The sequence below is a fragment of the Colobus angolensis genome, unplaced genomic scaffold (assembly GCF_000951035.1).
Source record: "Colobus angolensis palliatus isolate OR3802 unplaced genomic scaffold, Cang.pa_1.0 Scaffold410, whole genome shotgun sequence".
Classification (NCBI taxonomy): domain Eukaryota; kingdom Metazoa; phylum Chordata; class Mammalia; order Primates; family Cercopithecidae; genus Colobus; species Colobus angolensis.
This window is the reverse complement of record NW_012117489.1, coordinates 878,835-906,709: the sequence shown is the minus strand read 5'-3', so window position 1 is coordinate 906,709 and position 27,875 is coordinate 878,835. Positions and strand designations below refer to the sequence as shown.

General features: G+C 34.9%; 1 protein-coding gene across 3 annotated transcripts in view; it reads left to right on the top strand.

Moving 5' to 3' along the window:
- Nucleotides 1–27,875, top strand: part of CDK14 (cyclin-dependent kinase 14) — a 487,133-nt gene that overhangs the window by 69,297 nt on the left and 389,961 nt on the right. For all 3 annotated transcript variants that reach the window (XM_011956201.1, XM_011956202.1, XM_011956203.1), the window contains one exon: nucleotides 8,788–8,867. In XM_011956201.1, the coding sequence (XP_011811591.1) occupies nucleotides 8,788–8,867 (80 nt within the window). The remainder of the gene's footprint in view (nucleotides 1–8,787; nucleotides 8,868–27,875) is intronic.

Below are 27,875 nucleotides of genomic sequence, written 5' to 3'. Positions count from 1 at the left end.
GTCAGAAGTGATCTTCCTTCCCCAGCCTCCCTATTTCTTTTATATAGTGTGCTGTGATTTTCCCTTATCATGTTTATACCAATTCATATTGTATTCTTTAAAAAAGAACTTATTATAGAAAATAACTAGTAGAGAGCATAGTCATAATAAACTTCCATTAAGCCATCACCCATCTTCAAACATTGAGAACTCATGACTGAGTATATTTCATCTATATTCATTCACTGAAATTATTTTGAAAGAAGCCCCAGACCTTATATTATTTTATATTAGTTTTATTTTTTGAAAGATAAACGTGTTTTAAAACACATGACAATATTATATGATAACATGTAAAAAATGGTTCCTTAATATCAACTATACAGTATTAAAATACACTTTGTTTGAATCCAGAAAAATTGAGTCTATACATTGCAGTCAATTGCAGTCATATGTCAATCTTTTAGTCCATGCATTACCCCTACCCTGCCTTTTTTCCCCCTTGGAATTGATTTGTTGAAGAAACAGATTCGTTTCTCCTATAGAACTTTATGAAGTCTGGGTTTTCCTTGTTGTTTCCTAATGGTGTTATTTATAACTTATTCCCTTTTGCCCTTTAAATAAGTAGTTAGATTTAGACTTGGTCAGAATCTAACTGTTGATAATCTACTAAGTGATTATAGTTAGCAAAATGGTGATATTCAAATTCTGTCTTTCCTTCCTCATTTGTTACATGCAGTATCTCTATAGAGAAACTTCCTAAAATCAACTACAATATTTAATTATACTGAGGTACAGTATATATGAAAGAGTATGAAAGGGAAGGGAAATGCTTGATATATTCTGTATTAAAAGGTTTTAAGTAATGAAATGATTCTATAATGACCTCCAAAATGACCAATTAAGTTTTTTTGTTTCATTTTAATACTTATAAATTTAGACATACTTTGTATCTTTAAATTGCAGGTATTATTTTAGTAATGCACAAATTGTTTCATTTGACAAATGGGAGCCTCCGGAATCTCTTTGACATGCCTCAGTCATTTTTGTACTTAGGTGTTCTGTGTCTGTTTCCTTGGCTAGACTATTGGCTCTAGTCAATAGTCTAGGGGACTAGACTGTATTGGGGGATTTGTCTGTATTGTTTATCCTTTATCCCACACACAGACTCATTTAATATTTATTAAATTATCTCAGTTAATATTTATTGAATAAGGGGTGGGATATTAAAATTTCATTAAGTGAAAGGCTGTCTTATAGAAGAGGACCTAGTTTATTTAGTCTTTGTGGATTCAGATCTTGAATCAGAGTAAAACTCACAGGAAGCGTTTTTGTCTCAACTTAGGGAAGAACTAAATAATTTGAATTTTTGTAGAGGAGTTGGGGTTCCATCAAAATCTTTTAGGGACTGCTTTGTTCCAGGCAGTGAGAGTACAAGGATAGACCATCAAGCCAGTGAGGATCTTTTTGTCCCTTTGGGAGCCTGGATGATTACTGAGGTTACTTTTAATTGCAAAGTGATAAGACCCTAAAATCCTTTGTTGACAGATTTCATTTTTAGAAAGGTGTAAATTTGGGTGGCTCAAAATTGCTGAAATGAACGTAATTTAATTTTTTCCTATGAACATTATATGCTACTCTAATATTATGTTTCTAAGTATTATGAGTTTGTGTATAAAGCATTCATAATGATGAATCATGCTTAGTAGCAATCAATTCTTTTTATAGGTAATAATTGTTGATTGAATATGCCCTTTCCTCATTGCATTAAATCTTTTTGTATTGTTAGTCACATCCTAATAAATAGCCATTCTACTATTGTTTTGTTAATCTTTGGATTTTATTCAAAAAGAAATTAATGTGTCCATTTTTGCTTTGCTTGGTTGTATTTTTGAGGTTTTACTGAAGAGCTATTTGCCCAACCAATGTCCTGAAGCATTTCCCAATGTTTTCTTTCAGTAGTAAGCTTCTACAAGCAAACAATCAACAAAGTGAAGAGACAGCCTATAGAATGGGAGAAAATATTTGCAAACTGTTCAACAGACAAGGGATTAATAACCAGAATACATAAGGAACTGAAACAAATAGCAAAAAAAAAAAAAAAAAATCCCCCCACACTCCTAAAGATCGATTAAAAAATGGGCAAAACATTTGAATAGACATTTCTCAAAAGAAGAGATGCATGTCCAACAGGTGTATGAAAAAGTGCTCAGCATCATTAAAAATATGAGAAATACAAATCAAAACCACAGTGAGATGTCATCTCACTCCAGTTAAAATGGCTTTTATCCGAAAGACAGTCTATAACAAATAGTGATGAGAATATGGAGGAAGGGGAATGCTTGTATGCTGTTGGTGGGAATGTAAATTAGTCCAGCCACTATAGAGAACAGTGTGGAGGATCCTCAAAAAACTAGAACTACCATATGATCCAGCAATCCCACTCCCAGGTGTGTCTATCCAAGAAAGGAAATCAGTATGTTGAAGAGATACCTGCACTCTCATGTTTATTGCAGCACTGTTCACAATAGTCAAGGTATGGAATCAGCCTAAGTGTCCATCAATGGATGAATGGATGAGGAAAATGTGATAGAATATTATTCGGCCATAAAAAAGAATTAGATATGGTCATTTGCTACAACATGGGTGGAACTGGAGAATATTAAGTTGGCAAATAAGCCAAGCGCTAAAGACAAATAGCACATGTTCTCACTCATATATGGGAACTAAAAAATTTTTCTCATGGAGGTAGAGTAGAATGATGGTTACTAGAGGTTGGCAAGGGTAGTGGAGAGATGGAGGATAAAGAGGGGTTGATTAATAGGCACAAAAATATAGTTATATAGAAGGAGTAACACCATTTGGTAGCACAATAGGATGACTATAGTTAACAATAATTTATTGCATATTTCAGAATAGCTAGAGGAGTGGATATGGAAAGTTCCCAACAAAAAGAAATGACAAATAATTGAGGTGGTGGATGCCTGAGTTACCATAATTTGCTCATTACACATTGTATGCTTATATCAGAATATCACATATACCCTGTAAATATGTACAACTATAATGTATCCATAAGTTTTTGTAAAAAGAAATTAAGACCAGCTAGTTTTAGTCTTCTTCCACTTCTCTCTGTATTACTTTGATATAGATTATGACAAGGTGTAATTACTGACAGTTTACCTTGAAATTCTAATTTATATTTCTAGAATAAAATACAGTAGTAAGCACTTTTGGGATATTCCTGAAGAGTAAACGTTAAAACAGTATTGAGATGACTTCTTATTCACACCTGAATAAGAATTGAATTTAGATGACAGTAACAATGTCATGAATATTTAAGCTTAATTTTTGAAATCTGTGTGTAATAAATACAGTATAGTGAGCATTTTAACTAGCATATAAAGAGGGAATTAATAAATGAAACACTATTAGTATAACTTTAAAAATATTTTTAATAACTTTGCCAAAAATCTGTAAATTCTTCTGAAAATATTGTCCTTGCCCTACTCCAGCTTTCTACTGACCCTCCCTCCGTAGTATCTACATTTCCTTCTATTGCCTCTAGACCAATACGGCAAGGAAACAAGAGCATTGTATCTATCTGTACTTGGTCTTATTTTCCTTTGCAGTTTCTCTTGATACAAAATCATAATGGAAGAGAGAAGCAGAATATATTAAATTTCCCAGAGTGTATTAAATTTATTTTGGGTATACTGCTTTAATTTCCTTCATATCCTCTAGACATAATTTCTTCTAGGTGTTAGCATATGGACACTATTTTCAAAGATGACCCAGATAATATTTGTAATTTTGTTTTCTTGTGCTAAGTTATTCTATTAATTTGAAGTAACTAATGGAATAGAAGAGCTTTAGGCTTTCCTTTGAGAATTTTTTTTCCTTAAGAAAGTTCTCTTTGAGCTTCATAACCAGTTTCTTTTGAAACTGGAAAATGTACTTTGAGCTAAGTGGGGAGTTTTCCTTTATTGTTTTTGCAAAACATTAAATGAACAAATGAATGGACGAGAAAATAAATAGGCTGTTTTCTTTATTGAAAGCTTCTAGATTTTGCTTTACTCCCACAAGAAAATTTTGTATTTACACATTTAGGGCACACAGATGTGTGGACAAAGTTTCTGAAATTGACGGATATGGATTTGTGCTTTGTGCTTAGAAACAGTTTGAAAGTTGGATCCCCTTTCAGCCTGGCTCTACCTGGCTACCCAATGTCCCCATGTCCTGTGCATGGAGTTACTCTCCCCACTCCTGCCCAATTCTGTTTTTCTTGGTGTAGCACTTTGGAACTCATGCTGCGTGATGGGCAGAATAAAGCAATGAGTCACGGCTCCTTTGGGCCAAGCTGGGAATGACAGTTACTGGAAAAATAAGAGAATAAGCATAAAGAATCTCTGAAATAAAATGACTCTCTATACAGCTTAAAGCAACTACAGGCAAATTGAGCAGTAACTACAGTAGAACGTTTTGTGGTAATATTAGCACAATTTAGAGCCCTTTTTTCATCATGTTATTTACCTGAATTAACATCTCTACTGGTAATCAAGCCCTGATTGCCTTCTGTTCATTAGCTTTTGATTTAATTAATAAGACTTGTTGAAGAGGGATTTTCAATGTTTTTCTGTAAACAGCTCTAATTTATTGATTCAATTTGAATTTTGTGATTATTTCAAGTTATTTAAATCGATGTTTGAATTACATGTTTTAAGTTTTCATAAAACAGGTTAAATCCCCGAGATAATTAGAAGACACAGTGTTCATTTTGTTTTTCGTACAGTAATGTATCTTTTTTGATATCTTTAAAAATTTCCATTTTGTAAATGAGTTAGTAACTTACACTTTCAAATATTTCAGGCCATACTAAACTTTAAAATAAGGCTGGGTGCAGTGGTTCACAACCTGTAATCCCAGCACTTTAGGAGAGCAAGGCAAGAGGATCACTTGAGCCCAGGAGTTCAAAACTGGCCTGGGCAACATAATGAGACCCTTTCTCTAATTTTTTTTTTTTTTTTTAAATTAGCCTGGTGTGGTGGCATGGCTCTGTAGTCTCAGCTGCTCTGGAGGCTGCGGTAGGAGAATCTCTTGAGCCCAGGAGATGGAGGCTGGAGGCTGCAGTGAGCCATGATCATGTCATTACACTTCGGCCTGGGCAACAGAGTGAGACCCTGTCTCAAAAAAAAAAAAAAAAAAAGATTTAAAATATACATGCACAAAAGGTAGACTATTAAAAAATTTCTTAATGTTATTTTTTTCCGCAGGTACCTTTACTAAAAGTGGACCCAGTGACTTAACATTTTTACTAGGCTTTAAAACAGAGATTCAGTAGTTGCTGAGTGTTGAGGCATATAGATAAAAACTAATTAAGAAAGGAGAAAGTCACAATGACTCTTAGGTTAAAGAGCAATTTGATAATCAATATGATTCTTAATGAAAAACCAGTGAAGCAATAGTAGAAAAGATTAGTGGTCTGGGCTCAGATTATTAAAGGTTGGTGAGTGTTTTGAAACATGTCTGCTGAGTGCAAAAACAATTAACAAAGCATATTCTACAAATTCTAAAACTTAAAGGAAATAAAAACTTTTCTATATATAGATGCAGTAAATATAAAGAGACCACATCTTTTATTTGTAAAAAGAAAATAAACATTTAAAACTAACATAAAAGATGTTGAAAACTTTATAAAATTTTGGTATTTTTGAAGTTTTTTGGAAATAATACTTTCAGTAATTTATTCTGGACTTATTTTGCAGGTATGTTGAGGAAAATATTGGTATACTATTATAACAGTATCAATATTCATCCAGTGAAATATTTTGAGAATCTACTCTGTGCCCTGAAGGTCCTAGATACTGGGCACATATCAGTTGATAAAACAGAAAAAGTCTCCTTTATTTCTGGAACTTACGGTGTAGTATATATTTTAAGGAAATTTTAGTTTCAAATGATGTAATACATAAAATCTCAGTGTCGTGAACTGTTGAGATGATCATAACTTATTAAAAACAAACACTTGGAGGTTCAATTCATGGAGAATTCAGAATATGAATTCCATGAACTTAGGTCTTGTTTTTTTTTTGCGTTTTTCTTGGAAATTTTTTCAAAGACCCTTTTCACTATGAAAATAATACAAATTAGTCAAGGAAGTTACTTAGGGGGAATCCATATTTAGTTGCACTTAAAAAATGAGTGTTGATTCAGTTAAAGGCTGGTGTCTTTTCGTTGTGTTACAAGGCAATCATAGTTTCATGCCTGAGAATGTGCTTTAAGTATACAACCTACAGAAGCATGTGGTCCCTATATTCCAGAACTCAGTTCACAATACATGATCCATACAGTTAATGCTCTCAAGAGAAATGGAAAGCTTTGTGGGAAAAAGGTTGTGTGTGTGTTTTATGAGTGAGGGGAAAATATCTGTAAATGAGGGGAAAATTCCAAGCAGTTCTGGAATCAGTTACTGCCTCCTCAGGGAGCCAGTGATGAGCTCAGCTGGGCTGAGAAAAATTCATGCAGAGGTCAGCACTAACTGCATCCCAGCGTCAAGCCCCGCCAAAGTGCTTAGTCCTAAAAGACGAAGTGAAGAGTACAAGGTACAGTCTCCAGCTGAACCCCATGTGCATAGTAATTTTTTTTTGCCTGTACCTAGAGCACAAACAGGATTAAAAAAATCAAGAAAAATATACTCAAGAGAAGAGGTTGCAGAACAGAAAAGCAGCAGGCCTGTCCTCTCTGCTAAAGCAGGAGGAAAAAGAAACACAACTCCTAACCTTGAGGAGATGGTACGTTGTGGAGCCTTATCCCATTACTGTAACCAGTAATAATGTATGTCTGTAATCCATTCAATGAGAAATGCCACTAAGATGGTTCAACTGTGATGAATTCCTTGTTCTTTTGGGTTTTATGTCTATGGCAGTTTTTATTTTTTGAGCAAAAACAGACCAAATAGATGTAGGTTTAAACAAGAGACATTCAAATTCTTCCAAAGTCAGATACTGGATTCTCTGGCCCACATAAGTTCCTCCTTTGCTAGTTCTTTAACCTTTAGAGATCTTTGGTAGCCATTTAACTTGCAACAAGAAACCATTTTTGACCTATTAGATTGGCAAAATCAGACATTGAGAACATATAGCATAGGTGAAGGAGAAGAAGCAGATAAGCTCTATTTGCTATAGGAAAGGATACCAAATATTTATATTGGTATCCTCTATGTAGGATGATTCTCCAATATTCATCAAAATTGGAAATTAGAAATGCATGTACCTTTGACCTTGCAATTGCACTTTTAGGAATTTATCTTACAAACATATTTTTACATAGATGTAATTACACATACAAAAATATTTATTGCATCATTGTGGTAGCAAAATTTGGGAACAAGCTACATAGCCATCAGTAGAGGACTGGGATTAAATATAGTATGATATACTCATACATAAGAACACCCTGTGGTTTTCCAAAGCAAAAGGCAGTTTCCTCTGAATTTATGTCACCAAAATATGTTGTTAAGTGACATAAACAATATAGAGTGTACTCTGTATTGTATACTACTGTTTGTGTATGTGTGTATATGTGTAAATTTATGTGTATATATATGTGTGATATATATATGGATGTCTATATATCTTGTACCTTTTGCATTTTTAATACAGTTGTCTCTCCATATTCGAGGTTTCTGCATCTGGATTCAACCAACTTTGGATTGAAAATATTTGGGAGAAAAGACAGATAATATAACAATTAAAATGATATGTGTAAAAAATACAGTATAACAACTATTTACATAGAGTTTATAATGTATTAGGTATTATAAGTAATCTGGAGATGATTTAAAGTGTATGGGTGGTGTACACAGGTTTTACACAAACACTACAGCATTTTATGTAATAGACTTGCACATCCTCAGATTTGGTATCAGAGGGGATCCTGGAACCAATCCACTGAGGATTATATATGTGCTTTTGTTTTTTCCTATTTTAATTAACAAACAAACCAAATGAAGTATGGTTCTAGGCCCAGTGTAGGTAGAAAATAGAACACTGAAGGAGGGGACTAATATAGATAGTTATGTCTTTGATTGATGACAGAATTGACTGGATAAAAAGTTATCTCCATAGCACAATCTTACTTTTAATTGGCGCCAACACATATTTAGCATGTGTCTGGAAGGACCATCTGCTTTGGATAGGTCTTGTGTAATCTTGTAATGGTAAAATATTCATAACATTTTTGATGACATACTGTAATATAAAACACAACTAGACCAAATATAATTTTAGGAGGTTGTAGTAAAAAAGAAAAAAAAAGGAAAAAATGGGAATGGGTGTTGTTGAGAGAGAGAGAAGAATGTCAAGTTTCTGTCCTTGGGAATTGAATGACCTCAGCTAAAGACTGAAAATGAAGACATTTCAGCAGAAGGAACAAAGAGGGAGCTATTAGAGAAACAAAGGAACAGAGTTATTTTTGATTGCATGATTTTTAATTAATCTGAGAATAATTATCAAGTGTGGTGATTTGGTTAAATACCAGTTTCATTCTGGAAGGAACACAGTGAATCACAGAAAACTTCAGTTAAATCTTGGCCTGTGCAAGTATGAATATTTAAAGTGTGAATATTTTTGATGATGATATAGAATTACCAGCCTTATTGAAACTATCCTTGCTTTGGCGGTATAGTTGAGTCACTGACATTTTTAGCATAAAAGCGAATTTATTTAGTTTTATAAATTATAAGGAAGACAATTAGAACTATAATGAGTACATATATTCATAGATTCACTTATCTTTCGTTTCTCGCAGGGTAAATGGGAAGTTGGTAGCTCTGAAGGTGATCAGGCTACAGGAAGAAGAAGGGACACCTTTCACGGCTATCAGGGAAGGTAGGCACTTTTCCTTGTTGATTTTGCTTTTGTGTTTCTGTGGGCCCCATAGCTATTTTAATATTATACACCTCTAAATATGCTGAGTTTTAAAATTACACGATTGTATCTTTCATTAAAATGTATAAACTGAAATTTAAAAATCAGCATCTCTTGCAGTCATATCAGTCGTGTTAAATGAAACAAGATTATCTGCTGTATGCTCAGATGTGGAATAAAATGCTGTGTATTGATGGTGAGGCTATCTAGGTAGTTGAGGAATTTTGTATGTCTGCTATTATTTTTAGAGTTCCTTAAATATTAGTTTAACATTATTCTGTATTGATGATTTTTAAGGAAAGTTCTTAAAAATGGGGATTTGTCATGCCATCTTACTAGTCATTTGAATTTCTTTTCTTTCTTCATTTCTATCCTTTACTGTACTTTTATTGGTTTTTCTGATTGGAAAGAAGATAATATAGACATTCTTTATATATTAGGGTCATTTATGTTGTAATATTTTCCTCTAGTCTGTTATTTTCTAAAATTTCTTTTATAATGTAGTTATTTGCTACATATAAGATTTTAATTTTTATGAAATTAAATAGCTCTATCTTTGCTTTGTTACCTGCATAGAAAGGCTTTTGTATTCCAATAAAATAAAATATCTTTTTTTTTTTATTAGTGGGAACTTTTCAGTTCAGTTTAATAACTTTTAGGATAAGTAGGTTTACCTCTACTACAATTTTAAAAGTGAAGATTATGTTGACATAGGACTTCAGTTTATTTTTGCATTGAAGGGATCACAGCTATTATTCTGTTCATCCATAACAAGATAAATTGGTGGTTTGCTGAAATAATTTATCAACGTATTGATGAACTAAATGTAGTCTGTCACTGGTTTGGTTTGTTTCCCACAATTATTGATATGATTTACATGTATCATTTTTGAAAATCTTGTTTCTATTTCTACTCTCTCACCTCTTATTCTCCTTTTAATTCAATTTTAATTTTGTCTGCATCATTGATCTTTAGCAGAAAATGTTTTTATAAAGTTCATCAGTCACTTGCTTCTTGTCAAGTGTATACCTCTGTCTTATTTTACTCAACCTTTCAGCAGATTGCATGGTTGAAACAGTCTCTTTTGTGACATTAGATTTTCGAAGTAGGTAGGTTTTTCTCTTAGGCTGACCCTTTCTCTGAGTTAGGGGGAGTTTCAGGACAGGAAAGGGCCTCTTTTTTTTTTTTTTTTCTAATAAGCACCCTGTCCTGAGTGATATTATTTATTTTGTGAATTTAAAGAGCAGCCATAAGTTGATAATCCTACACATGCATCTCTTTAGCTAAGACCCTGTCTTCATCTCCATTTCATATATCCACCTGCCTATTTGGCATCTTCTCTTGAATACAGCAGTATATAAAAGGGATAATACATCACTACCAACTGAGATTCATTTCAGGAATACAAGGCTAGTTTAATCTTTAAAAATCAATCATTGTGTAACAGTCATCTCAGACTTAACACATCTGAATGGAACTTATGATCCTCCCACTATAACTGAAACCATGTTCTCCCTCTATTAGTAATAGCAGCATCTAGTGTTTCCTCTACCCAAATCTAGCCATGAACAAGCCCTGTTGATTACCTCTTTAAGTGATACCTGAAATCTGTCCACGTTCTCTTTCTCCACTGCTACCCCCAGTCCAAGATATCATCAGTTCTTCCTTGGACTTCTGTAATAGCTTCTTAATTATACACCTCACTTCTCTTGCCTTATTACTATCCCTTCTCTACTCTGTTACCTGTATAATATTTTTGAAAACTAAAATCGTATTATGTCAATCCCCTTATTTAAAATTGTTTCAAGTCCTGTATGACTGATTTTCTTCAAACATGCTACAGAGTTTCCTGTCTAAGGAATTTTACGCATGTTCTTCCCCGTGGCTGGAATGCTGCTCCCTGGCTCTTTTTAGATTTAGGGTCAATTCAAACATCCCATTTCAGAGAGGGTTTCTTTGTCCATTTATCTGAATTAGTGGCTGACCATCATTTTATGTTCTTTACTCTCCACATCACACCCTATTTTTATTTCCATTATAATTCTTATTGGAATCTGAAATTTTCTTTCCACTCTATAAAGTATATAATCTTAGTGAGGGCGGAGACCTTGTCTGATTGTTCACTGCTGTACTCTCAACATCTAGCATGGTAATCCCTCTACAATAGTAAGTGACTTAAGGAAAATCAGTAAGTTAGAATCTATAAACATGACAGATTATTAAATAACAATTTGTTCCCACAAGGAACCTGCCTTTCAGATGAGAGGTAGAACATATAAACCATAAGTTGAAGAATAATATATGGTAGTATATTAATGCCAAATTATTTATAAAAGATTGTGAAATCTAAAAGATTGTGAAATTATTTCTAAAAGATTGTGATTTTTAAGGAAATTCTTTCTTTAGTGATGGGAGGTAAAGTGTTAGCTGGGACTTGAATTAGGCATAAGATAGAAAAACAGTAAAGAGTAGATTGAGGAGAAGTGTTCTAGAAAGGTATAGAAAAGGAGCTGAGACCAGAAAGCTCAATGCCTTTGCCAAGTGCAGCGAACAGGAGGAATAGTTAAGATCAGGAGTTCTCAACTGATAGGGTGGGAGGGATGGGTAATTATTGCTCCATAGAAGTGGCTGTTGTCGTCACAATAATTGAACAATGCAACCGGTGTTTAGTGGATGAGAGCTTGGCATTTATGTGAGAAACTAATACAGAGGGAGGCAAACTATGGCTTGGGGCCTCCTGTCTGTTTTGGTAAATAAAGTTTATTCGAACACAGCACTCCCACTCATTTATGTATTGTCTATGGCTGCTTTCTTAGACAGAGTTGAGTACTTTTGACAAACTGTATGGTCCCCCAAACTTAAAAGTATATGCTATTTGGCCATTTCAATAAAAGTTTGTTGATCTCTGCTCTAATACAATAAACAATTGTCTCATGTCCCACAAGCTTTTTTTAAAGGTCCTACTGTGCATTCATGCAGATGAAAAATCTGTTTATATTTCTGAGCCCAAACTCAACTATTTTGCATATAGACAAAATATGCTCTGCACAGATTTAATATATACCAAACTATCCAGGAATACAACTACAGTGTAAAAAATGGGAAAATTGTATTTTGTTTTATTTAAAACTTTACAACTTGTTCATACTTTGGAAAAACTCCTTAGTGGTAGTACTGCTTATGTTATTTAATTCAATAATGCTGTATCCCACAGTCTGCATTTGTAGTGGTTGTGCTTATGCTGATTCTGTACATAGATGTGGGCCCCACTCTTCAATGTTTTCCAGTATAGTTGTATCTACTTACATATTTAAATACTTTGTTTTATTATAAATTAATTTTTATTTTTTGTATTAGTTACATATAGATATAAATTAATATATTTGAAATTATATGTAAATATTTGAAATTATGTGTATCTTGTTATATATGAGTTCAATTTCATAATAGTAAAGGCAAAAAAGATAGTAAAATATTTGTTATATAAAGAGGGTATTGGATTTGATGGGATTGAAAATGATTGACTGAGGTAGAACAATGGGTTTCTGTTAAGCTGTGGAGGGAGATAAGGTTAAAAGCGCTACTGAATTTAATTACACAATAGGCCCTGAATATGAGAGAGGAGAGGAACAGGGATTCTGGGCCAAGAAGGAAGCAGAAGAAAAATGAAACTGGCCAGCAGGCAGGATTCCTGGTATGCAGGGTGTGCACTAGAATTAATCAACCTAACCTTACTGTTGGTGCTTGGACCAAAGTCTTGATCCAAGGTGACAAGAAAGTTCTTAATAGTATTGAAGGATCCAGTGTGACAAGCAGGCCCATCAGTGGGAGGTTCAAGGGAAGAAGCCAGTAGGATCACATTGAAGTTGTTGATGATCTACTTATTCACATTGGCTGGGTGTGAGGCAAGCTCCTGAGGCACATGAAAGGTTAGGTTCTAGGAAACACAGAGAAGCAGGACATGCAATGAATCCTTAGCACACTGAGACCTGGCTTTGACTGGCAACATAACTTCATTTTAAGCCTTGAGATGAGCTTAGGAACTGGCCCTCAGTTGCAGTTATGTAGAATGAGGGCTGTGTAGGTGGGATCTTGTGCTGTGGGTTAGAAGAGACCCTCTGAAGACTTTTGAGCTGGGCATATTAGGAAGAAAAATCTGATATTCGGATATGATATCGATTAGAAAAAGAAGAAACTGGAAGCTGATAAGTCATTCATTCAACATATTGCAGATTTGAAATTATGGGTTTGTTAGACGTTAACAACAAAAAATAATATTCTATAGAAAGAGATGTCAGAGCTAGATGAAGTATTGATTATAGAATGAGAGGGAAATGTCAATGGTTTTGAGTTTGAATGAGTGAAGAAATGGTGCCAGAGATAGAAATAGTTTGTGATTGCATGGAGAATTGCTTTTAAGACTTTACAGTTTTAAAAGGCTATTATCCAATGTAATCTTCACATTCTAGTCCTTTGAAAGAGTTTTGAATTTTTATTTTGTAGAATTTATATTGTTTATGGAATCTGTATTATAAATATGGAATTAAGGCTCAGAGGGGTTAGATGACTTGTCTAAGGAGCAGGGTCTTGTACCAGCCAAGACCTTGTTAGATTTCAAAACAGGGTCATTACTGACATTTTGGAGTTATCGATTTGGGTTTTAGAGATTTTGGGCTCATAAGACATCTGTATGAAAATGTCTTGTTGGGAATGCAGGAGTGTAGCTCACAAGAGTTTAGCATAAGTAATATATATGTACCATGGTCGTTAAGAAGTTGAACCAAGTATAACATTTTTGTGCAAGAGAATATTGGGTGAAAATGTAGTCAGTTATGAGGCAAGGTAGAAACTCTCATGGTAAGCTGGAGGTGATTTCTTTTATGTTGTATAGTGATGAAAAACAAAGTCAGAATCAAAACCTACTGATTTGTGTATGTTGATTTTGTATTCTGCAACTTTACTGAATCAATATACACAAATCAGTAGGTTTTGATCCTGACTTTGTTTTTCATCACTGTACAGTATAAGACAAGCCACCTCAATTAGTTTGCTAGGGCTGCTGAAACAAAGTACCACAGCCTGGGTAGCTTAAACAACAGAAACTTATTGTCTTACAGTCCTGGAAGCTGGAAGTCAGAGAGCAAGGTGTCATGGCCCTCCGAATGAGGGCTATGAGGAAGGCTCTGTGCCAGCCACTCTCCTTAACTTGTAGATGGCAGTCTTCTCCCTGTGTCTTCACATCATTTTTCCTATGTATCTGTCTGCATCTAAATTTTCTCTTCTTATAAGAACAATAATCACATTGGTTTCGGGTCCACTCAGATGACATCATTTCAACTTAATTACCTTTTTGAAGACCCTATCTCCAAACATAGTCCTATTCTAAGGCACTAAGGGTCAGGACTTCAATGTGAATTTTTTGGGGGAACACAGTTCAGCCCATGACAGCATTTAATGTTTGGGCCTTAGTAACCCTGTATATTAATCCATGCTTGCACTGCTGTAAAGAAGTACCTGAGACTGACTAATATCTAAAGAAAAGAGGTTTAATTGGCTCATGGTTCTACAGGCTGTACCAGAAGCACAGCATCTTCTGGAGAGGCCTCAGGAAACTTTCAATCATCCTATAAGGTGAAGGGGAAGCAGACACATCTTACATGCCGAAGCAGGAGGAATATAGAGAGGGAGGAGGTTCTATATACTCTTAAACAACCAGATTTCATGACAACTCACTGACTCACTATTGATATGACAACATGAAGGGGCACGGTGTTAAACCCTGAGAAACCACCCCCAGATCTGATCACCTCCCACCAGGCCCCAACTCCAATATTGGGGATTATAATTCAACATGAGATTTAGGTGAGGGCACAGACTCAAACCATGTCACCCTACTTGCAAAAAATAGGAGTTGGATTATGCCATCTCTTAAGAACTACCTTGGCGTTGTGGTTTTCATTTCCCAAGGAATCTTTAAACTCAGAATTTGGAATGTTCTGGAGATCAGGGAATGATAGAAGAATAGTTGAGGCCTTGATCACAAAATGACATTTTATTTTCCATTGAATAAAATATTTTAATGTATTTTTAATAAAGTCTGACTTCAGAGTGATATATATATATATTTTTTTTGTAGCGGTAAATGACTTTAAGGCAGAGAAATTAAACTCTGGGTTAGTTTTTGTTATTTGTTTTTTCTTGTCTTCTCATTCTGCCTTTCATAGTCTTATTTTTCTGCTGTTTATATCTGGAAGCAAAAGCCATCATCATTGCTTAGCTTTCCCCATTTATCTTCCTGAAAGTCCAGACACAATAACTCCTCTGTGTATCTGGTGGTAGAATTTGAAATATTTAGGGTAATGTGGGAGACATTTGGGATATGTTCAGTTTTACATTGGCGAGGAAGCAGCATGGTGTGTTCAACTGAGATAGAACACCTGAGTTTGAATTTACCCCTCTTCTGCTGTTTTGATCAATTTCTCATTTACAAAATATCAACAGCAGGAAGATTTCAGAATAAGAAAGCACCATGCACAGTAAAGTAGTTTGTAAGTGGCTACTTGCCACTCACAGGCTTACCTAGAAACTTGGATTTTAAGGCATAATTTTCACCTCCAGTGGAAATACTTGAAGCAACTCTAATCTAACTTAGATTTATGTCCAAAGATGTACTTTGAATTTTATCTGTCATTGAGTAGAGCGTGTAATGGATTAATTCAAGTTTAGGCACTTTGAAACTCATTCTGTCCTCCATGGCAGCTTGGAGAAATCAAGTCGTAGGGCTCAGGGTCAGCTTTTCTATTTTAATTTAGAATCATTATATGGCATCATCCTGGTTTATGTGGAACAGATAAAGGGCTGGGAGATACGGGAGAGGTTTGAAAGGGAGTGAATAAAATGTCTTAGGATATTCCATCTTTCAAACAACTTTTAAGTGTGTATGTTCTTACTCTCTGATACTGTATTCTAGACTTCCACATTTTTTGTTGTCTTAAGATTTTCTTAGACAAGGCATGAGGTAAGCAAGCCTGTTGTCTCCTTTCGTAGATTCTTGAATATGTGATGGTTTTCTTAGGTGAGAGTTATGCTTAAAGAGAAATCTAGATACTCTAATAGGGAACAACTTTAAATTAAAGTGGTAGCAGTGTCAATAGACAGTATTTGGTGTGTACTTGCACAGCCAGAGCCTAGTCTCAGTTAACACTCACAAAACCCTCTAAGGTAGGTACTATCATTATTGCTATTTTGAGGTTAGGAAAGTTAGGAATGGAGAGGTTCAGTCACTCACCTAAGGTTAACACTAGCATGTGGTAGAGCTAAAAGCTGAAGTTGGCTAGGTACGGTGGATCACGCCTGTAATCCCAGCACTTTCAGAGGCAGAGGCGGACGGATCACCTGAGTTCAGCAGTTTAAGACCAGCCTGCTCAACGTGGCAAAACCCCGTGTCCACTAAAAATACAAAAAATTAGCAGGGCATGGTGGCGGGCAACTATAATCCCAGCTACTTGGGAGGCTGAGGCAGAAGAATTGCTTGAACCCAGGAGGCAGAGGTTGCAGGGAGCCAAGATGGTGCCACTGCACTCCAGACTGGGCAATAAGAGTGGAACTCAGAAAAAAAGAGAGGGTCTCAGAAAAAAAAAAAAAAAAGGCTGAACCTGAGTAATCATACTGCAGAGCCTACACTTAAACATTATTCTCTGATAGATTTTATGTAGAAATTTTGAGTTTGCACTTCATTTTCATTTCATACAGAGGGTTATCTTATTGCCATTAAATCAAGGTTAGCAAAAAAGATAGGGATTTTGCGGGGGAACACGGACAAAATTTATTTTTAAAAGTGATAACACATTTTTCAATAAAGAAAGGAAGGCAGCATCCATATAGGACAGGGAAGGGTCAAAAAGAGGAAAGGAACAAATAGTTTCAACACAATGTAACTCAGGGAAAGTAGAAACATGTAGAGGAAAAGGGGACCTCTCCTGGTAAACTCTGTAGTATTGAACTTTTTGTTTGAGTACATTCTTTTAATACATGTCTGAGTCTTTCCATGTATTTTATCCACCTTCTCACTCTTCCTTTCTCCACCCTTCTTTATGTATTTTTTCATTATTCATTCTATTAGAATTCTATGGAAACATTTTAGATTTTTAATAAAAAATGTGGTACCAGGAAGGCAGAGGTGGATATAAACTGAAAAACGGATAAAGGAAAAAAGGCAACTTCTTTTATTTCAAATGTTTGGAATTAGTTAACCTGCTGGTAAAATAAATAATTTTATCGTTTAATTGTAAAATTTGTACTGTATGATGAAAATATTCTAACAGTACAGTAAATGTTATATGAATTATTGATATTACTTTTATAAATTTATTAAAGTTATAAAATGGAAAATAATTTCCATTATTTTAATTGAGGCATTAAAAATTTTGGTGTTTGACTGATATTTGATTCTCTACCTTACATTTTTCTCTTTTATGTTAATAGCCTTTTTATTTATTTTTGTTGTTTTTCATTAACCATACCATTTTTCCTTGTAACTGTATGGTACAATTGCTTGTGAAGTTTGTATATGTAATTGAGTTATAATTCAATTGATAATTAACCAGTCTAGGTTTCATTTCTTGCATTTCATGTTTGGGGTGTTGTATTACTTTTTTAGGGCTTCTGTGATAAATTACCACAAATCTGCTGGCTTATTCTCTTGCAGTTCCGGAGAGTAGAAGTTCAAAATCAGGATATTGGCCGGACCATGCTTCTTTTAGAGGTTATAGGGCAGAAAGCCTTACTAGCTTTTTCCTAGCACCTGATGGCTTCCTACAATCTTTAGTGTTCTTTGGCTTATAGTTACATCACTCCAATCTCTGCCTCCATCTTCACATGGTCTTCTCTGCCTGTCTCTATGTGTCTTCTCCTCTTCTTATAGGGACATCAGTCGTTGGATTTAGAGTCCACACTAATCCAGTATGGCTTCATCTTAACTGAGCTAATTATGTCTGCAAAGGCCCCATTTGCAAATAAGGTCACCTTCTGAGATTCTAGGCTGACATAAATTTCTGGGAGACACTATTCAACCGCTGCCAGTGTTTATTTTTCTCAGTTTCACAGGGAGATTTGTAGGTAATAATGGATTGGGACCTGCATTACACCTTTGAAAGCTTAGGAGAAAAATGTACTACATAGTGGTTTTGATAACACTCTTCTTTGTTTTTTTATTACTGAAGTTTGCATGTAATAGACAATGAATGAATATAGATAACTTTCTCCAACGTGATTTGTTTTTGTTTCTCTCTATATAGGCTCTTTTGTTATTGTTATTCATTTATTTGTGTTTTCAAGCAAAATATCATTCTCCACGGATGATTGGATGACTTATGAACTGTGGCTTGTGTAGAGATAGATTACATCTGTCAAGTTAGTGAGTATGATTGAGACATTGGTAGTTAGTCTGGGATTGGAAGCATGGAAAACTGATATAATGGAGACCTCCAAAGCTACTGAGTTGCTGTGAAATGATAAAGGTCTACTTCCACATTTCTATACGTTAGCCATTGGGATTTCAGACACATTTACACAAAGACAAAATATTCCAGGCTGTTCTGTTGGAGTCTTTTTTTATCCAGATATGCTTTTTATCCAAGTATATGGACATGTTTTTTATCTAGATATATCTTTTTTATCCTTGAGTAGACTCCAGGGCTGTCCTCTAAGAGCCTTTTCTGTCCAAATATATAGCTTTGATGATCAAATACAACCTAAATGATAAGTAAATAATCATCTTTGGTTATAACTGAAATATTCTTGTCAATATTTGCATGCCTAGATACTTCTGACCCCATCACCTTCCCAGTGGAGAGAGGACATCTGCCAAAAGAGAATTGAGGTCCTCTGTTCCCTTCCTCTTCCCTGACCTGGAGTCTCTTGCACTCAGGCCCCTGGAAGTTAGTTGAGAGTGTGGGCACAGATGGGAAAAGGGGCTCCTGGGACATAACCTCCTTCTTTAATAGACTGGAGGGCTGTAGTAGGGAGAGGAAGAACAGACAAACATTTGTTTCCATTTGTGTTTTGTCAATATCGGTGTTTGGAATTGTTCGTCCTCTTGTAATGATTTCTAAATTAACAAGTTGATTATAAACGGAATTTTTAATGAAACATTATGTTAATGCAACATCTGACCCTATGTAGTAGGTGACAGGTTAAATTAGGTTTCTTCATGGGGCTTAATAACTTTTTTTAAGACTCAGAAATTCTTTACTCATTCTAGATGTTTCAGAATTTAGCTGTTTTACTGGCAAGAGTTTTTTAAGGCACTGTTTGTAGCATCATTGTTGGAAGTACATGAATCCTATATAAGTTAATTAGGAATCTAAATCAGACTTTAGAGATTACCTTGTCCAGGGGTTCCTCAGTTGCATCCTGGTGTTCTTCAAGCTGCGTGTTTGGTATTACAGTAAATTTTAATAAACAGTATTAGTGACCAGAAAGAGGTCCAGGGCCTGGTTTCTGAAGCCTGACTGCCTGGATTCCAGTTTGGACTTCATTCCCATCTAAGTGTATGATTTTGAGCAAGTCTTAAACTTGCTGTGCCTCATTTTCCATTTCTTAAAGAGAATGAAAATACTGCTAAACTTATAGGCTTGTTGGGATATTATATCCATTAAATATGAACATGAGGCCATAAAATAGAAACAATCAAGGAATAATGAAAATTTCTTCAGTATAAAAATACCTTAACAGATATTAAACTTTCAGAAGAACATTTGGATTGTGAACTCAGAGAAATCTCCCAAAAGGAGATCAAGAAGAGTTATCATCTCTTATGTCTTTGAGAATAAATAATACAGTTATTTGAATTTTCTTCTATATTGTCTCTTTCATTTATTTCTGCTTGTCTATTTGGTCTCTTTCTTATTGGAAGCATCCTTCAGCTACCTGGAGATCTTGTTAATTGTCAGCTCATATTTTAAAGTCAGACTTTAATATGCTGTTTGGGAGCTCTGGGTGCTTGGATAGGGAATGCTGGTTGGCAGGTTTCACTGTAGTGTGATGGGATGAGTGAACCAGGTTTTTTTTTTTTTTCTTTTCTTGCAGTATCTAAGATATCAGCATCTGGGGGTCTTTTCTTGGAAGGAAGCTTCATTTCTACAGAAAAGGATTATTTTATCTCCTGCCTGGAGGATTTCAGTTTGCTGCCCACATTGTGGAGATTGAGTAAGAGATAGGGGTTACAGAGTAGTCTCAACCTTCAACATGCAGATTTTTGTTGAATTTACCTATTTTCAGTTCAGATTATACAGTAAGTGTGAGAGAGACTAAAAGACACCCAAGTATCTAAGGCAAAAAATAATGGGCCTCTAAAAAGGCTTTGGCAGTAGGGATAGATAGGAGATACATATGTTTGGAAGGGACTTAAGAGGGACACTTGGTAAGACTTTTTATTTGACTAGACATGGAGCTTGATGGAGGTGGGGTTAGTCAGTGTGACTTCCAGGATTTTGGATTGAGTAATTAGGTAGATAGTGGAACCAGTAATAAGTAACTGTGGTTGGGGATAGGGGAGGGAGGTAGAGTATAAGAAAGACAATGAGTTCAATTAGTGAGTTTGAAGTCTGGCATTCATGTGGCAATTGTGTGACATGGTGGTGCAGTTTAGGTAACAGGTGTTTGTTGTATCTAAATTGAGAACTTTACAAGTCGTATTTGAGTATATGATCTAGTTTAATTTTCTATTCCTTGAGGAAGGTTGATATTATCATCTTCATTTTACTAATCAAGGGGCTGAGGTCTAACGAGATTTTTTTTTGTGCAAAGTCACACAAATAATTAAGTGGTGGATATGGAGTTCACCTTGAATCTTCTAACCAGTGCCTGGAACAGTGCCTGGCACATGATAGGCACTCAGGATATGTAGAATGACTGAGTGAATGAATGAATAAACTCCCATGTTCTTTCTTCGTATTCTGTTATATGGCCTTACTATTGGGACAGAAACCCGTATGATGAAAATTGTTCCCAGATTCCTCTCAGGCTGCCCCAAAGCAAAAAGGCGAAATTGAGAAAGCTCCATAAGCAAGGAGCTGGCAATTTTTCAGTCTTGGTGGGACTGTGCCTCTAGCTGTGTGATCATAAGCAATTACTTAACATATTTTGTCTTTAGGTTTTTCATTTTTGAAATGAAGTGGAGACCATATTATTTTAGAGCTTTATAATTAAAATAATATTATCAACATGAATCTTTTACCTAGAAAAAAGATCTATAATTGTATCACTATTATTCTTCATGCATACATGCAGTAATATGATGCACATTTATTGGGTTAAAATATTTTTAAACCCTCTAATAATCACCCTTTATGTCTGTCACTGAAAAAATTAACATGAATTGCTTAAAACGTTTTTATAATTGACAGGCAAAAATTTTGTAAATGGAAGATAAAAATCCATGAGTCTAGACTGTAATTCTAAGTATGCTTATGTAAATTGCCACAATTGTTATTCTAAGTCTGAGTAATCTGATGGGTGTCTGCCAACCGATATCAACAAAATCTTGTCAAGTGTTAAATCATGCGATTACAAACTATGAAAATCGTATGTTTTCTTTTTTCTATTAATAATTTTAAAGGATAAAATTTGTTTTTTAGAATCAAGTAACTGAATTCTTGGCTACTTTAAATTTGTAAAAAATTTGTATGACATTTTGTCCTATTTTGTCAGCTAGAAATATAAATTGAGATATAATACTTTTATATTTAAGACATTTTAGGAGGATTACATAACCAGTTCTAATCTGAATTCATGTATAACTTCTAAAAATCCCGTGGACTTTTTCAGTTCCTACATTGCCAGTCTTTAAAAAATGCTATCTCATTTGATTTTCACTAAATCTTATGTTATATGTAGGTTTTAATATATCCAAGTACAGATGAGGAAATTGAGGCCTAGATATAAATAAAATGTCCTGTGTTACAAAACTTGCCAGTAAATGGCTGTTATAATTTACGCTGAGATTTTTTAAGTGAGGTGTTTGTTCAAAGATAATACATTTCTCCATTCAAAATTTCTGGGCTAATTTTAAAAAATGATGATAATTAAAAATGTACTTGTAAACTTCTTGTCATGATAGTAATTAACATAGCTACTATAAGTTGCTTTAAAAAAATGTAATCCATGACCAAGGGGGTGTATCTAAAGTTCAGTTTGACATCTCAAAATCATTTGATGTAATATCATGTTAATAGAATAAAGTTTAAAAATCACACTATTATTCCAATAGATGTAAAAAATGTTTGTTGTAAAATCTAACAGGTATTCATGTTAAAGGCTTAACAAACTTTGAATAGAAAGGAATTTTCCCAACATAGACACACACAGTCATATTTGTGTATACTATCAATGAACATGTGGAAAACAAAATTTAGAATACAATACCACTTATAATCACTTTAAATACTTACAATAAAAAAGAAATACCTAGGGATAATCTAACAAATCATATTTAGAAGTTTTGTACTGAAAATTACAAAATCTTGATGGAAAGAAATAAAGGAAGATTAAAATAAATGAAAAGGTGTACCATGTTTATGGATTGAAGATGCCGTATTGTTAAGATGAAACCTCACCCCAAATTTCTCTATTGATTTAATGTCACACCTGTCAAAATCCTAGCCAGCTTTTTGTAGAAATTGGCCATCTGAGCTACAATTATATTTCATATATTACATTATGTGAAAATGTAATGAACTAGAATTGCCAGAACAGGTTTGAAAACGAACAAAGTAGGAAGACTTACACTACGCAATTTCAGAAGCTTTGTATAAAGCTACAGAGATCAAGACAGTATGTTATTGTTGTAAAAATAAACATATTGATTCATGGCATAGAATGGAAAGTTCAAAAATGAACGCTGACATTTGTGGGCAGTTGATTTTTAGTAAGTTGCAAGGCAATTCAATGGAGAAATGATAACTTTTTCAATAAATGGTGCTATGACAATTGGGTATTTAAATGCAAAAAGATATACACCCTTATGTAATAACACACACAAATGTTAACTCAAAATTGATGAAAGACCTCAGTGTAGGAGATAAAAGTTTAAACTTCTGGAAGAAAATCTGGTAGAACATTTTGTGCCCTTGGATTACACAAAGATTTCATAGATATGACAGCAAAAACACAATATGTAAGTGAAAATCGAAAAATTGGAATTGTCCTCTTAAAAAGACACCATTAAAGAAATGAAAAGACAAGTCACAAATTGGTAGAAAATATTTCCAAACAATATATTGGATAAAGGATTTATATAGAAAATATATAAAGAAGTCCAAAACTCCACGATGAAAGGACCCCCACGATTTTTTTAAATGGGGAATTTATTTGAATAGACATTTTAGCAAAGAAATATATGAATGGCTAAGACCATGCAATGGTTTTCACAGTTGTTAATCATAAACGACATGAAAATTAGAAACCACAGTGAGCTATTACTACACACCCAATATAACAGTTATAATTGAGGAGAACAACAATACCAAGTGTTGCATATGGAATAACTGGAACCCTTAAATATTGCTGTTGGGAATATCTGCTTATGGTACACCCACTTTGGAAAACAGTTTGGCAGTTTTTTAAAAGTTAAATATTAAATTACCGTATGACCCAGTGACTTCACTCCTGGGTATCGTCTACCCAAGAGAAATGAAAACATACTTCCACATGAAGACATTTACCTAAATGTTTCCAGTATTATTAATGCAGAATAGCCAAAATCCAGAAACAGGTTAAATGTCCATCAACTGTTGAGTTGATAAATAAAATATGGGTATATTTGTACAGCAGTAAAAAGGAACTAACTACTGATAACATGTTTTGAACCTCATAAACACTATGCTAAGTTAAATATGCTTGGTTGTATATACATACACTTGTATATAAATATGCTTGCTTGTAGTCCCAGCTACTCGGGAGGCTGAGACAGAAGAATTGCTTGAACCCAGGAGGCAGAGGTTGCAGTGAACTGAGTTGCGCCACTACACTCCAGCCTGGGCAACAAAGCGAGACTCTGTCTCAAAAAAAAAAAAAAAAAAAAAAAAGACTGACCTTAATGTAGTATAAATAATAGTTAGGGTCTGAAGAATGTAAAACAAACAAATCTGAATTATGGCACTGGTTGCAAAACTCTGTATATTAAAAGCACTGAATTTTATACTTACGGTTGATATATTTTATGGTTTGTAAATTATACCTCAACTACATTTTCTCCTAGTTTTATTAAAATACATATTTATAGGTTTAGCCAAAAAAGAAGAAAATTGAAGTGTTAACATTAGTGATTTAATATCTTTGTTATTAAAATATCTTTGTTACTCTTTCTTCCAAATTCTCTAAATATGTGTTGTCTTTATTAACAGAAATAAAACTTTTGTTGACTATAATCTTCTGTAACTGATACCTCCTATTCTCAAATATCTTAAAATTTATTAGTAAAGAAAAATGTGTAATTGGTTGAATTATAGGACTATAATTACCAAAGTCTGTTGAAGGGAATGAGTGAGATAGAAACCGTGGGTAAATTAAAAGAGCTTTGAAACTGATGGAAGTGGTGGCCCTTGAGTACTGTTACAATCAGTCGGAAGGAAAGTTTTAGGGGTCTCCTGTTGATGCTATGGAGCCTGTCCTGTCATTACAAAAAACATGAGCCACACTTTACATCAGAGCTTTTTTTTTTAAAAAAAATATTATAATTGCTGTCAATTTTTGACAAACAATTTTAATCACAAAACACTTGTTTAGCGAGAGAAAATAACCCAATATGAGCGAAAAACAAAAATAAAAACCACATTGTGGCCAGGCGTGGTGGCTCAATCCTGTAATCCCAGCACTTTGGGAGGCTGAGGCAGGCAGATCACTGAGGTCAGGAGTTCGAGACCAGCCTGGCCAAGATGGTGAAACCCCATCTGTACTAAAAATACAAAAATTAGCCAGGCGTGGTGGTGCACACCTGTAATCCCAACTACTGGGGAGGCAAGAAAATTGCTTGAACCTGTGAGGTGGAGGTTGCAGTGAGCCAAGATCATGCCACTGCACTCCAGCCTGGGTGACAGAGCAAGATTCCATCTCATAAGAAACAAACACACAAAAACATAGTGAGTAACTTATGCAGCCAAGAAGCTGATTGTAAATGGCAACTGACAAGTTGAACTTTTATGATTCCATAATGGAAAAGCAGCCAGAGAAGCTATATCTCAGAAGAAGGACTATCTCTTGCCTTTTTAAAGTTTTAGTCTTCCCATGCCTTCCTCGCTCTGCTTTGACCATCCTTCATGGTCACGTTAGTGCTGCCTCTTCCCTGAAATCTTTCTGGCTTTCACAGAAACAGTCTTTTTCCTTCTGTGTACTTTTTGTTTGTTTTTGTTGTTGTTGTTTTGCTTGTGTACACTTACCTCTTAGCACTTACTACATTGTACTTTATGATACAGTCAATTGTGTTCAATTATAAACTATTGCCAACTTCTTAGGGCTTTATATTCTTAAGGTTATGGTATGAATCAAGCACTGACTAGTCATATCCCAACTGTTTCCCTATTGCCATCAAAATGGAACTAACCCAGAGTGCAGTTTGTGTTTCAGTAGAATTTAAGCAGTAATGTAAAGGGCCATACCAACAAACATATGAAAAAAACTCATCATCATTGGTCAATAGATAAATGCAAATCAAAACCACAATGAGATATCATCTCATGCCAGTTAGAATAACGATCATTAAAAAGTCAGGAAACAACAGATGCTGGTGAGGCTGTGGAGAAATAGGAACACTTTTACACTGTTGGTGGGACTGTAAATGACTTCAACCATTGTGGAAGACAGTGTGGTAATTCCTAAAGGACCTAGAACCAGATATACCATTTAACCCAGCAATCCCATTACTGGGTATATACCCAAAGGTTTATAAATCATTCTGCTATAAAGACACATACACACAGATGTTTATTGTGGCACTGTTCACAATAGCAAAGACTTGGAACCAACCCAAATGCCCATCAATGATAGACTGGGTAAAGAAAATGTGGCACATATATACCATGCAATACTATGCAGCCATAAAAAAGAATGAGTTCATGTCCTTTGCAAGGACAAGGATGAAGCTGGAAGCCATCATTCTCAGCAAACTAACACGGGAACAGAAAACCAAACACTGCATGTTCTCACTCATAACTGGGAGTTGAACAATGAGAACACATGGACACAGGGAGAGGAACTTCACACACTGGGGCCTTTTGGGGGATGCGGGGCAAGGGGAGGGAGAGAATCAGGACAAACACCTAATGCATGTGGGGCTTAAAACCTAGATAACAGGTTGATAGGTGTGGCAAACCGCCATGGCACGTGTATACCTATGGAACAAACTTGCATGTTCTGCACATGTATCCCAGAACTTTAAAAAAACAACAACAACAACAAAAAAGGGCCATAACGATTTCTGAATGAAAAGAGTTAGAGATCACTGGTGTGGTCATGGAAGAAATGGGATTTGGACTGAGCCTTCAAACGCAGGTAGAATTCCTATAAGCATAAATGAACAGAGGAAGACATAACTGCCAGGGCAGCTGGCTGGAGTAGGACTAGTACTTCCACTCCACACCACCCAGCACCACCACCAGTTTGGCTGGCATAGAGAGAATTAAATCTCTTGCTAGTAGGGTGTATGGGTTGCTCCTGAAAGTTTTCTAATGAAAACTCTAGCTGCTAAGGTGTTCACTGTTATTCTAACAAAAAGATAATCTGGGTATTGTTCTGTGCAGTGCCAGTTTCTAGGACTTATGTTCTTTATACTTGTTGTTTGTTACTATTCCTTTTGTTCCTTGGGCGTGAATTTAATTATTGACACTGGATCATTAATGTTGCCAGGGCATTTGGGATGATTGGTCAGGAGACCCAGGGATCTGTAAGAAAATGTCATCCTGGGAAAGAGGAGATAGAACAAGATACTGAAGACTGTGTCCAGTTCAGGGATATTAGTAAATTCTGAGAAAGATTTGAGTATCTTCAGCGAGGGTGAGTTTGAGGTTGATAGGACTACGTACAGAAACAGGGAAGTCAGAAGTGGCTACAGTTTTCGGTCCAAAGTGACTGAATTCATGTGATATATACGGAAACTGAGCTGATAACTATTTATCCCAGTAAATCACTGAATCTGAGGATATAAAAACTGAAAAGAGCATTAGTGATGATGTAATCTGTTCCCACCATTTTACAAGAGAACAACTGAGTCCTAGAGAGAGTAAGTAGTTTGAACTACCAAGATCAGGAGTGAAAGTCGTATGAGTCATCACTGCAGAGAAGATGGTCAGAGATCTGGCAGTGAATCACTTCTTTAAAATATAGCTCTCACTGCACAGATTATATCTGATCTTGGTGTGAAGTGCCAAAAAAAAAAAAAAAAAAAAAGGCCACGTCATTCAGATCTCTCTGTATTTTATATTCTCTCTATATTTTATATTTTCTCCTGACATTTTGGAATGTGGTGGAACTCTTCAAAAGACCATCAGATAATTCCTATTTTAATTTTATAAAAAGAAAATTAATAGCATATGTGGGAAAAATGTACCATATAGTATATTATGGGAAAAGTGTAGAAGTAGAGAGTTAAGGGAAATTTTAGTATGGGTCATTTATATATTTTGGACACATGCCATTTCAGTCAAGTCCCTGAGTATACCCATTAGAATCGAATTGATAATCGTAGTTTTAAAAACCCTAGCAACTTGAACAGGACCCAAGAAAAACAATTAAAGAAAATAATAAGCCAGAACTTGGCAGTGGTTCTGTTATCTATGAGCTTGACACTCTTTCCTTTTTATCCTAAAGTTTCAGACTGGAATGGGCAGGAATCAGCAACAGGGGTCAGTTTTAATGATGCTAACTTGGTTTTACAAAAGTATTTAGGATAATAAAATTTTCTTAATGGAGACTGAG